The sequence below is a fragment of the Cydia amplana genome, chromosome 6, assembly GCF_948474715.1.
Source record: "Cydia amplana chromosome 6, ilCydAmpl1.1, whole genome shotgun sequence".
NCBI lineage: Eukaryota > Metazoa > Arthropoda > Insecta > Lepidoptera > Tortricidae > Cydia > Cydia amplana.
The window spans coordinates 9,354,595-9,368,131 of NC_086074.1; the positions used below are offsets into that span (position 1 = coordinate 9,354,595).

At 39.5% G+C, this 13,537-nt stretch overlaps 3 protein-coding genes across 4 annotated transcripts in view; 1 reads left to right on the forward strand and 2 right to left on the reverse strand.

The window, feature by feature from the left end:
* The window catches only part of LOC134648835 (nuclear cap-binding protein subunit 3-like), a 299,957-nt gene that overhangs the window by 23,391 nt on the left and 263,029 nt on the right, over positions 1-13,537 (reverse strand). The gene's annotated exons all lie outside the window — the stretch shown is intronic.
* LOC134648836 (RNA-binding protein cabeza) lies at positions 940-8,653 on the forward strand. 2 transcript variants are annotated; one of them, XM_063503410.1, is made up of 7 exons: positions 940-1,101; positions 1,178-1,348; positions 1,460-1,766; positions 3,212-3,243; positions 6,816-6,961; positions 7,557-8,233; positions 8,528-8,653. In XM_063503410.1, the coding sequence occupies exons 1-7, from the start codon at positions 1,092-1,094 to the stop codon at positions 8,553-8,555; spliced, it is 1,371 nt and encodes a 456-aa protein (XP_063359480.1). In that variant the 5' UTR covers positions 940-1,091; the 3' UTR covers positions 8,556-8,653. The 2 variants fall into 2 exon arrangements, with proteins under 2 accessions (XP_063359480.1, XP_063359481.1); XM_063503411.1 differs by having other exon boundaries at positions 947-1,101; positions 1,253-1,348.
* Positions 9,644-11,227, reverse strand: LOC134649229 (tigger transposable element-derived protein 4-like). Its single transcript, XM_063503947.1, has one exon. It carries the CDS (start codon positions 11,203-11,205, stop codon positions 9,655-9,657), a length of 1,551 nt encoding a protein of 516 aa, XP_063360017.1. The 5' UTR covers positions 11,206-11,227; the 3' UTR covers positions 9,644-9,654.

Here is a 13,537-nt window from a genome sequence, read left to right on the forward strand (position 1 = left end):
CCGGCGCTGGCCCATCGTGTAGAGGAGCCATGAGAACTTACTTGAACTTGAGAGAAGTAGCAATGACGAAAAGATATCTGTTTCTCGCTCTCACTTATGGGTGCAAGGTCGCAGTGCGGTGCGATAGTGTGTTACCACTTGGTTACCACTATCGGTCATGATCGGCGAGCCGAATTACCGTTTACTTTACGTCCATACCACCTGATTTGGTCAGACAGTTGAATCATAATCATAAATAATATCGTCATGGTAAAAAGTTTAATCAGATTGGCGAAAAATTGTCCCCGTCTGGACTGGCCTATAGTCACAGAATAAATAATAGTACTAAGTACAGAACACTCACTCTCTAACACTCGGTTTAGAGTTTAGACTCTCGCGCGAGCCACGAGACGAGCCGCGAGCCGCGCCACGAGACGCGAGTCCACCGTTTACACTCGCGTTCGGCTTGTCATTCGGTTATAAACCTTATGCCGTGCCGTTAGTGTTTAAATTATATTAGCTCGACGAGCTTGCGAGCCGCGAGCTCACCGCTTACACTCTCGTCTCGTGGCTCGGCTCGCGGCTCGTCTCGTGGCTCGCGCGAGAGTCTAAATCGACTATAACAAAACGCGTCTGTTACGATGCACAGATATGGCCGCTAGGTGGCGACAGCGCCACGCGCGGCTTATGGCTTTCCCCAAAATTGGGGCCGAACGGATGTACTTTTAGCTACCTGTAGCAAAGCGACGAAATCGCGGAGTGAGACACGCCTGCTATAGTCTCATTTTTCATTTCTACCTACTTCTAAAAAGTTCTAAGTGCCACTAAGTTCTAAGTACTGTTTAATACTTAAATAGTTATTACCAGTTATTACAGACGACCGCACCACGCTCGCGATCCGGTACGGCCGTCTGTAATAGCTTTTAACGCCACGCTTGCGCTTGTTCGATCCCGCCATGACATTTTGTGGGTTGGTAGCATTGACGTTAGGGTGACTACGCATGCCTGCTTGGCGCCCTCCATCTTTTTCTTAAAGTCAACGGGAAAGTAGATGCGTGCCGAAACGCGTCTAAAGTGAAATTAAGTGATCCCTGTATTATTAATCCCTGAAAATGGGCGACCGTGAGTATTTTTAACGTTACTTTTATAGCAAACATAAATATTTTAGTTACTTACATACATCCATGTTTTCTTTTAGATTACGCCTCTGGCGATTACAGCGGCGGCGGATATTCCGCTCAATATTCTGTACCTCCACCAAATTTGTCTTCAGGTGACAATAGTTATGGCGCCGGACAGCAGGGAGGATACAACCAAGGCAGTTACGCTGCCCAGAATCCAAGCCAAGAGTGGGGACAACAAGCCGCAGGTTAGAATTGATAGCAATGCGTCTTTAGGAACACGCGGATATTTTTAATGTAGATATAGATTATAGCGTTACAAATACATTTTTACCACTTCTATTACTTTTCTGCTTCAGGTGGCAACAGCTATGCTGGTGGCCAAGCAGGAGGAAATAATTATGGCCAAAGCTATGGAGGCTCCAGTTATGGAGGTAGCGCAAGTGGCAACGGTGGAGGATATGACCGCAACAATGGCGGAGGATATAATGTGAGCGGGGGAGAGCGCGGCGGCAGTGGCTATGGCAGTGACCGAGGAAGCTCTGGAGGCTATGGAAGTGGAGACCGCGGTGGAAGCGGTTACTCGGGCGGGGACCGCGGCGGATACGGCGGTGGTGACCGGTCCAGTTACAATCGGGATGGTGGAAGTAGAGATGGAGGATATGGGTAAGCAAGTTTTTTTTAATTCTTTTATCTGTAACACAACCAGTGTGATTAGGCTACCTCCTGCTCAAGGGTGAGGTGAAGAGCTTATGTGAGAAAGTAAAATTGGTTTAAAATGAAGGTCTGAATTATATTACCGTTAGTTTTATGGGTATAACTTTACTATGAACTTACACGTCATTAAGGTTTTAATGGTAATAGAGGTATAAAGAAGTATTTAGTATGGGTTATAAGAAATCTAATATTAATGGTTGGGTCTGAGTGGAGTGTTTTTATCAAAAAAAGTCTCGATTTCGAGGATTAATATTTATCTGCTATATGAAAACATGTTATCTGCTTATTGGTATCTAAATATAACTACTCAGTAGGATCCCCATTTCATTAAGAAATATTTTTGGTTGTCAGATAAAATGTAGTATTATAAGTTTTTGGAACATTGTTATGATTACCTTTCAAGAATATTTGGAGAAAACAAAAAGCTGTTACATAGGACACTAAACCTGCCCTATAAACGGGCTTGATCCTTCTCACTAATTCGTATTCGGTGCACAAAAGAAACAATGCCTTTTGTTTAACAGGGTTTGAGGGAAAAAAAAATCATTTCAGATAATTCATACTATAGCTGGGATTGTATAAAGTTGGTTTTTCCCAAGAAGTTTCTAGACTTCAAATGTATTCCATTTTATCTGAACAATCAAGAAAGCCATTTTTGTTAATGTATTGTCTAGATTCTTAGCCATATCATATCTAAACTGAGTAAGCAGTAAAGTGGTGTTCAATACAACCTTATTAGTATGTAGGTATAGGTAGGTACAAGGTACCCCTTGGCACTAGTATTGGCAGTTTTGGAAATTGCATGCAACAACTACAAACAGACAATCGACAAGACAAGTGGCAGCCAGTTGATTGACAACAGAGCATGGAAAACACTGATCCTGAGTAAATTTGGAAAACCAGGAGGCAAGCAGGATAACTAAAGCAGTTGCCAAATGACAACCAAGACACAATGCCGATTAGTACTTGTGGAAGAACATAGAATTCACCAGAAGATATGATATTTATTGATTGGCACTAGAAAATATACCCATTCAATACTTACTGCTTTCTTAGTCTGGATAGGTGTATTATGTCATTATTTTTTAAACTCAATATTATTTGACATCAAAATGGGGACTCTACTGATTATACTGTAATGATGCATTCTATTGAAGACATTATTTCATGTCTCATGTGCATGTTTCAAGAATTTTGTAACCATTGTTTATAATAATTGTCAAAAAATGTTGTTCCAAGATTTTCAAGGTATCAAGGTTTTAACATAACGGTAATGAAAAGGATCCCGAATAAGGTCACTGGTTAAGGTGAACCTAGGTGAACCAGCGTGGCCCGTTCTGAGTGTCCCCGACCCGCCAGCCCAAGTGTACTAAACGATCTTCCTGTTGTTTTAGTGGCGGCGGCAGGGGGGGTGGTTTTAATAAAGGTAAAGCTCCTCGCGATGCGGGCGGTGCTGTTGTCATATTTTTAATACGTAATTACATAAGGGCTGCCAAATTATTTTACAATTGTCTACTGGTGTGTAATCACTACTTGGCTGTTGACAAATTGCTGCTTCAGATGATATTTTAAGCCACAGGTATACATATTTATAAAGAATATTTTACAAATATTTTAGGCGGGTATAGAATAGGAATGGTTATGCTGGAATAAATCCCCGCTGAATATGGTTTTAAAGGTTTAAAAAGTTAGGAACAGATGTTATTTTATCGCGTTCATGGCTTGAACTGAAGGGGGTTAAAGAAGATATTGAAATTTGGTGTGTGATGATAACTGGTACGTGCAATGAGCGTTGACCGATGGGTGATATTAACTGCAGTGTTGTAGCGTAAATGATTCATAGGCAAGCAGGACCTTAATTTAAATAAAAGTAACAAGGTGTATAAGGTTTTCAAGTGTTTGGAAATCGGCAAGGCAGCGCATCTATTCGGCATCAAATTAATTCTACGGGATGTATCGATACTGGAAACAGTTGGGGTCTCTACAATTATTGAAATGTTCGTAACAAGGTTTTGTGTAATTTGGTATGCGATTAAGATTAACAAAACTTATGTGCTTCAAATGTAACAAGAAGACCGGCATTGTTAAAGGAGGAAATATATGGTGTATAATGTACAAATATTTGTTGAGTAATAATGGGTTTCGCGTAATCGAAGCTGTGTCAGCAGTCTTGTTAAGTGGCTAACAGGTTTTATAAGACGTCAGGATTTCACGCAAACGTGTAGAATATGCAGAGTTATTGTTATCGTGTCCTAGTTTCAGGCGGATTGTTCTCATGATGTAGAAAAAAAAACTTTTTAGCTGGTATAACTCACTGATGAGTATAACTTCGAATCAGTAAGTTTCTAGTCAAAATTAAAAAATGGTATATTTTTGTGTGTTAAATTCATCAAAAGTCGAAGTTTTATTTTTTTAAGTCGAAGATGAACGCGTGATATTATTATATAGATAAGGTAGCAGGAACTATCATGGTTATAACTCCCTAAAATTATGGCCGCAATGATACCAAAAACTCTGTATATTGTTTTGGCAGCCCTATGGTTTGAATGTGCTATAAGATGTGTTTACATAGGTATATAGTTTTTATAATTTGCGTTTGTTCATCTGCGATTCGACATGTTATTAACGTTAGGTAAACATACTGATATGGTAAAAAACGTTTGGTTGGTTATACCGTTGAAGTAAAGTAATAGATTGTATACATGTAAAGGTTAAAATCAGATTCATATATGTTATACAAGTTTCAATAAGTGGTCAAATCTAGCGTCGTGTACTGCATATCACGCCATGGAAAATTGTTTTGATCGATGTTGCTGACTGGTAGGGCTTGCAATTCGAATATTCGAATATTCGAATTTGTCGAATATTCGACCTGTTTTGATATTCGAATATTCGGCCGCTCAGGTTTCGAATATTCGAATATTTTTTATTACTATAAAAAAATCTATGTCATCCGCTGTAGTTACAGTTTCTGTATGTTTTACGGGTATTTACAGTGAATGAGGAACGGTAGGTAGGTACCCAAATACGAAGGAAATAATATTTTTACTGTATTCCTCTTCGTGAATACAGTGAAACCTAACTCAATTTAAAAGAAAACGAAATCAAAAAGTATGTTATTTTTACGGTGCGTAAGTTTTAAGTTAAAGGGTCATTCTGTTTATTCAGTACAAGCGTACGTTAAGCGAATTTTTGAAGTCTAAACCTTGCCACTTATCGCAATTCTCAAATTTAATCATACCAAACCTGCCCAACTTGGTAATCTAACCATGCACCTTTAGCTGACGAATAATTCACCCAGTACTCAACTAACTTTTTCCCTTAAATGTTCCAATATTATATAATTAGCCGACCATTAGGAATAGTAACTTGCCAAAACAAATAAAGTCAATAAAGATTCAAAATACAATGAAATTAAAGGCCTTTTTACAGGCCTCTGAGTGATTACAAGTTAATTTAAATCGGAAAATAATTACCTACTAAAAAAATATCTTACATACCTAGGTGTTTGGATGGTTAAAGTAATATTATTTCACGCAACGACGCATTTATAATAAGTTTTATCTAGAAATATTAAATACGTCTAATTTTGGCGTTTTACTTGTTTTTATAAATGTGGGCATCTTATAAATAGTAGGATGATAAATCTAGTCAATTAAGTGGATTTCTGCCAAATATCCTTAGTTTTAGCAATATGTGAAAAAAGCTTTTGAATAAAACGATAATAAACCGATTTCTCGTTCCTTTTCTTATTTTTTATAATATTCGAATAATTATTCGAATATTCGAATACGTCGTCAGAAAAAGTCGAATATTCGAATATCTGAAAGTTTCGAATATTTGCAAGCCCTACTGACTGGCTGCTAAATAGGGATTAAAAAATTCGGCATTATTTATATTTCACCAAGGTTTAAACTTACGTAAAAACTGATATCAGTGGTGGAAAGAAAATTAAAACCAGGGTGTTTATCGTCGCAGATAATGTAAACGGGTACAACTAAAATTAGGGTGTACAGTGCAAGGATAATTTTAGTATGTCGTGACTTCATCACAACGTAGAGAAGCAAGTGCTGTTCTGGTAAACCAATTAATTTTAAAGGGCAACAGTGTGGTGTGGCGTTACTTAAACCTATGGACATTCGTGATAGCAGCCGGTTAGCCTACAGCTGATTGGTAACATTTGAAATGGTACTACACTTTAACAAGGTACAACCAGCTGTTCACTATTTTCTCAGGTCTTCAAGTCTAATTTAACCAGGTTCCGTAATACGAACGACACAACATTACGTGTAGGTAATGTTTGAAAGTTTAATCAGTGTTTATAAATGACCCGGCGTTTGGCTCACAGATTAGGTATCGACATTTCTCATCGTCTACACTCTACAGTACAGGTTATTGCCGACGTTTACTGCCCGCGGTATTATTTTCAAGATTGCCTTGTGGTCTTATGCTAGGCACAAGCGGACATAATTACCTATACTCAATGGAACATACACAATATGTCACATTTTACTTATAATAAGTCTCCTTCAAATGTCGCAGCCGTATTCTATTAATAAAATGCGAAATTTGAGCATTATTAAAAAATAATGGTACTTACTATGTCTACAACATTTTGCTAAAATTTCAGAGAAAAAGTCCTCTTAGTGGTCGATAATTGCTCGAACCGATATTATACCAATAATATTATTATAATCATAGGTAAAACCAGATATAACTTCATGAATGGACAATATTTTAGTTCTTCGTCGTTATGGTAATAACTACTTATGATGATTTTCTGAATAAAGCTAAGATGAAACAAAAATAACTTGTGGCGTTGTATATTTTCGTTGTACACACTAGTATGGAATTTTCTATCTTCAACGCTACCAGTGCCACCACAAACTTACATATTCATAAGTAGTTACGATCATTGCATATCAAAAACTCAAAAAGTAGACGTAATGGAATTCAACCTACTTTGTTCTTAAAAAAATAACCAGTTATTTCTTATAGGTGGCGGCGGCGGCTTTGGAGATCGGGGAGGAGGGGCTGGGGGTGATATGGTCACCCAGGAAGACACGATTTTTATTCAGGGTATGGACCCCGCTACTAGTGAAGATGAATTATGCCGCCACTTTGGATCAATTGGCATTATAAAGGTAATTATCATCAATACCTGTTCTAAAGTCGGAATTTGAAGGGCTTTGAAGTGTTCTTTCGAGCGATGCCTTGGCTTATGCCACGAATGCGAAAGAAATCTGGGGTCTCCTCGGCAACATAATTCCCAGAATAAGCGCCGACACTATTTTTTTACGTAAAATATTAGTGCAGAATTAGGGATGTTACGGAGCTCCGGTTCCGTTAAGTCGGAACGGAACTTCTGATTGGTATTACACATCCGCTTCCGATAGTTTTGAATCGAAAGTTATATGTCATTCGCTGCCTTTGCGGACCTTCCCTAAATATCTCGTCCACCTCTCACTCAGGCTCTGATTCCGATTCCGTTTCTGGTTTCGATAAACCCACATCAGTAACATCCCTGGTGCAGATGCACTTCAATACAAAGGGGAGACTGGGCTATGTCGAAATTAATTCAGTTACTTCGCTATGTGTGCCGTCGCTGGTTGTTCTCAGTTTTCCTTACCTAAGCCTAGACCCAGAGCTGGGTTCAAACTTACAACCTTCTGTTTGAAAGCCACTCGCCTGACCACTCGACCTTTGTAATCATAACTCAAAAATACATTTATTTTTCAGACCGACAAGAAGACCCAAAGGCCTAAAGTCTGGATGTATAAAGATAAAGCCACCGGTCAGCCTAAAGGCGAGGCTACCGTGACCTACGAGGACTCTAATGCGGCCACTTCTGCCATCGAATGGTTCAATAACAAGGACTTCAACGGAGTCGTTATCAAAGTGTCCCTCGCGCAAAGACAAAACACTTGGGCCGGAGGAAGGGGTGGGGGCGGCGGCGGCGGTGGCGGCGGAGGAGGAGGCGGATTCCGCGGGGGCAGGGGCGGCGGCGGCGGCCGCGGGGGCGGGGGCGGGGGCGGCCCGCGCGGCGGCGGCGGCGGCGGCGGCCCGCCCTCCGGCAACCGAGAGGGCGACTGGCGGTGCCCTAACCCCAGCTGCGGAAACACCAATTTCTCATGGCGTAAAGCTTGCAACAGATGTAATGAGGAGAAGCCCGGCGGCAGCGATGGTGGCGGTGGCCCGCCCGGAGGCGGCGGTCGCGGTGGCGGCGGACCCCCCGGTCGCGGTGGCCGCGGCGGTGGGCGCGGCGGCGGCGGCTGGGGCGGTCGCGGCGGTGACCGCGGAGGGGACCGCGGCGGTGACCGCGGTGGTGACCGTGGCGGGGACCGTAGCGGCGACCGGCGCGGATACGGCGGTGGTGGCGAACGCAACAGCGGTGGGGCTATGCGAGGGGATGGAGGGTGAGAACCGTTTATTAAAATTTATTTGAATTTTAAAAAGAACTCTTCTACTAGTCTTCTACACTACTATTAACAATGTAACCATTATCCATCGAACTACCCCTATGAAATTTTGTCACACAAAACATTGTAGAGGGGTTATAATTGTGCACAAATATTTTTGTGGCTTTCCTAGCTATGCTTCATATGTATAAGGAACCATCTCTGGTGGAAAGCGACTTAATACTAATAATATTAAGGGCAAAGCAACTTGTGGTTTGGTTATTATGATAAACAACTTTTTTTTTGTTACAGGAGCCGAGATCGCCAGAGACCGTATTAAGAATTATTTGTTAATAAATAAGTTTAAATTAGCCATAGGTACTGTATTCCGACTTTTTTTACTCCTAAATGCAGAAGAATATCAACAATGATACAACTAAGAAACTTAAACAAAACCCATAAGTATTTGTATGTGATAGACAAGTCAATTTATTTTTAATGACTTCATTTTTGATGTTCTGTGTATTTAAGCATTAATTATTTTACTCAATGATGACAATGTTTATATTATTTTACTTTAATGCGAGTTAAAATCTAGCTTGCCTATATAGAATTGTTTAGATCTAACTTAAATATTGTCAATGTGGTTTAATTAATAATTTTAATTTGGGATTAAGGAAACCTGATTGCACTGATTTCTATTGTCAATAATTTTCTAAAACCTAGAAATTTACATAACCAACTAATCGTGTCAAGAGTCAATAAAATTGTAAATAACAATGAAATTCCAATAACTAGTATACAATATTTAGAATAACATTCATGTGTAGAGTTTAAATCACATAGGCTATAAATTGAACAGGTAATAAAAGGTTACCGTCTATACTTCGTTTTTTTAGCATTAGATATAAGGTAAACAATCTTGATGTGTCTTTTAATTGAAAAACACATTTTAAAAATAAGTTACGGTAAATATGTAACAATTATGAATCTAATACGATCTTTTATAGTCTTCTGCTTTCATAAGTAATAGTTACTGATTTATCAAAATCGCTTACCTTATTTCAAGTTCTTTCTAATGCTAAAAAAAACGAACATAGCCTTTACTAAAGGACCAACTTTGATCAAAATACGATGAGAATATGAGTTATCACACCACTAGTTTGAACATAAGTACTGCTAAAGCAAAACATTTACTTTAAGTTTCTGTGAAAAATTTAGGTATGAATTGTGGCATACATATTAATTGCTAAATAAATAAAAAAAGCTGTATAACTCGTTCTTATTTTGCTGAAATAACGTCAATTCCACACCCAAGCCTCACTAAACGGTAGCAGAGTTGCGAGCTTTAGATAAAAAGGAAACATCTTTAAAATAAAAAAGGGGGTACGGCTTAATTAAAAGTTAAATTTAATAACTATATAAAAGTTCTTTGTCGATTATTTACTTTGTAGGCAGTGAGATTTAGATGCATTATTCATTACAAAATATTCAATGTAATTCAATTTCGTGATAATGTCTTCGCTACCACTTACACACGACACATAGCGTCTTAAATCAGCTACTGCTGTCAAAGCCTGGGCATCTGACATAATTGGAGTTTCCTCCAATTTTCGTGCATCTTCGGAATCACTTACAGTCTCTCTTTGGGTGATATTCGCGTCATCAAAACGCAAAGGATCTTTGCAAGTTGCGACATTGTCGTCGCTGGAAGCATATCCAGAAAAGTCCTTCAATATTGCAGGTTGTATTACCTCCATCTCGACATTGAGATAATTTCGAAAACCTGCTTTCACAAAAGAGTTTTGTATGGTTTCAGTCTTAATAGCTTGCCATGCTGCTGCAATATAAAGTATCGCATCATGTAAGTTTAGCGGTGTTTTGGAATCAGGGTTTTCGTTTAGATATCTATGTATTACTCTAGCTCTATAGCCTTGTTTAAAGGCGTGTATTATACCCTGACCCATTGGTTGCCACATGCTTGCAGTTGGAGGTATGAACTCGAGCTTGATATTCGTTAGCTCAACATCTTTGGGATGTGCAGTTTTATCAATGAACAGTATTATTTTCCGACCCAGCATGTGGAAGTGATTATCCAAAGTTTTCAACCATTCAACGAAACGTCTGCCACTCATCCATGCATGTGATTCTACATCGTAAGTGGCCGGTAGTGATCTTACATTTTTCAAACAACGCGGATTTTTCTCATTACCTATGATTAGCAAACGTAACTTTTCTGAACCATCTGAGTTTGCACAGGCTAGGATAGTTAGCCTTTCTTCACTTTCTCCGTTAGCATGGCAAGGCTCCCCATTCAAGGTATAAGATTTATCAGGCTCCAATTTGTAAAGCAAACCGAAATCTTTTGCGTTAAAAACGTCTTGAGGCTCATAATTTTCTAATAATATCGGAAGAGCGGTCATCCATGTACTAAGATGTTGCTCTGCTACTTCTGCCATAGGTTCATATTTAACGTCGATTTGGCGGTCTTCAACGTGTTCTGCCACTGTTTCCGACATTTCGTTGACTTGACAGCATGCACCGTGATGTGCCGCTGTTTCTGAATCCTCAGTATCCTGACTAATATGGCGGTATATTATGCCGTAACGATTTTTGAAACGATTAATCCAACCGTTTGAACCAGTAAAATCTGTGATGTGTAAGCTTTCAGCAATTTCACGTGCTTTTGCGCATATAATGCGCCCATTCATAGGTTGTTTTAAAGCTCGTGCTTTGTGAAACCATTCTGCTAAAATGTTTTCTAATTTGTAAAATTTTCCTACCTTCTGTCTTTTTCTCTTTGCAGTTCCCAAGTAGCCCTTTTCTTGGATTACTTTTCTGTTTTTTAGAATTGTACGCAGAGTAGATACTGGCATCTGCAGCTCGGCAGCTAACTCCGTCTGTTTTTTTGTCTGAGATTTTCCATCGTAAATTTTTAATATCATCGCCTTTTCTTCAAGTGATAATGCTTTCCGCTTTATTTTTAACATGTCGTATTATCGATCTACGCGAGGAAAAGTAAAAAACCAAGTGAATGTAAAACTAAAAATAACAGCAAATTGCATTCTTGATCGATCCAAAACAGCCTGAGCGAGGCCTTTACGGCACGGACCTGGTATAACTTCATGCTTTACGGCGATTGGGCCCGGAGGGCGAGCCATCTAGGGTTGCCAGCTGAGTGCAAGTGAAATATCGTGCTTGAGCGTCAAAATTATTGTTTGCTGGTAGCGTTGACTTTTAAATGATAAATATTTAATAACATTCATTTTAAATCGATTTGCTTTGGTTTTGTCTGATATTTTACTTATGTTGGTGTGGTGAAAAATTTGGTGTTTCACTCGGTGGCAAAATTTGTTTAACCCTCGTGCCTTAAAACCCTCGCAACGCTCAAGGTTCAATTTTTTGAACCGCTCGCTACGATCGTGGTTCAGGTTTGGAATATTTTGTTTGTTCGGGTATCAATATTAGCACGAGAGGTTAAACAACAACTTTGCCCCCTTGTCAAACAAACAGAGGTAAGTACAATTACTTAGTAGGTCTATGAAAACAAATAACTATTGTACTAAGCTGAAACATCTGCAAGCGATATTATAATCGGAACACCGGTCCAATCCAATTGATCTAGCAAAACTTGCCCGATTCGTGTGATGTTTTCCATTACTTTCTTTTCTGGTCTTATCTCTGTTTATTTTATACGCCTTTAGGGACGCGCATAGCAATGTCCACTGTAAGACAAAACCTGCAGTGTCTACCGCAAGCAGTCCCTGCAGTAAGTTTAAATAAAAACCGGCCAAGTGCGAGTCGGACTCGCGCACGGAGGGTTCCGCACCATCAACAAAAAATAGAGCAAAAAAAACAGTCACCCATCTGTGAAAATTTCAACTGTCTAGCTATCACGGTTAGTGAGATACAGCCTGGTGACAGACGGACGGACGGACAGCGGAGTCTTAGTAATAGGGTCCCGTTTTTACCCTTTGGGTACGGAACCCTAAAAAAGAACCAAACTTTACACTTTATGGAAACGACGTGCATGATCGATTCGTTGTATTTCGACACATTCTCAGCAGATTTGGAGATGAACTCTTTCTAGATTTTTCCTTCTACGAACTCACGAGTTTTCTCGTTAGTCTATTTTTTGGCAGACCTTTCATTACTGGGAATCAGTTTTAGCTACTTGCTGGCAGCGGTCCTTAGGCCCGAGATACACTTGTAAGTTTTACTTACGTACCTAAGTAAGGACAAAGCTATTTGTTAGAATGAGATAACGACATTCATCTCTCATTCTGTAGTAGGTACTGTGTCCCTACTTACGTAAGTAGAACTTATAAGTGTATCTTGGGCCTTAGAACATATATATCTCTTACAGTTTTGGACATCTCTCAACGTTTTTTCCTATCCCTTTCTGTTGCGAAAACAACCTCGTCTTTAAGAGGGGATATCAACATTGTTCAACGACGTAAAGGTTACAGTGGCGGCGGCGCATCAAACATATGTAAGCGAGCTTGGCTCTTATGAGCTGTAAGGAAAGATATATGGATATTATGGATGCCACACCACTGGTAGATTAACCCATTAAATCAAAAACAAGTACAGGAATAAATAAAAGTTTATTTACATTTAAAAAACAAAATACTGTGTATTTAAGCTGCAGGAAGCAAATGTAACTATGTCTTTGGCTTGAGATGCACTCTATTAATAGATGATCTAATACAACAAATTTGTATAGGCAGCTGTCCCACCACCAACGAGGAACCGATTATTTATCAAACACAGGAATCGCTGACGGTTTACACTGCCGGTGAGACTCTTATTCTATTTTTTCCGTCTCTACCGCAAAATAAATATATACCTACGCACAGAAGCACCTATGTCTAATATAGTCGATGAAAGGTTGTCAAGTTTGCGCAACATACGCGTCGTCAGCGTAGGTACTTACTAAAAGCAACGCCGCTCAGAGAGCAGTTAGTGATAACGATAACACCACAAAACAATTATTGATCAAGCACGTACTTTGCGTGTCTTATATAGGTGCCAGGCACCAAACCCCAATTTAATCGCGTGCATTCCAAGAGAAGAATTTGCCAGAGGTGTGTTGCTACAATAGAAATGCCTAATTGCGACATATTGTCCAAAGTTTAACCTAAGCTCAAACAAGTAGTTTTCTGTCACTAAAATATTCCCGTATTCGTGACATCGTAACAGATATGAAAAAATCTTCACTGCTGAGGGCCTACCGCGAACCACGTTCGACATGTTACCTCCCTGTCACACTTACGTACGAATTTACAAGTGCGACAGAGAAGCAACACGTCGAACGTGGTT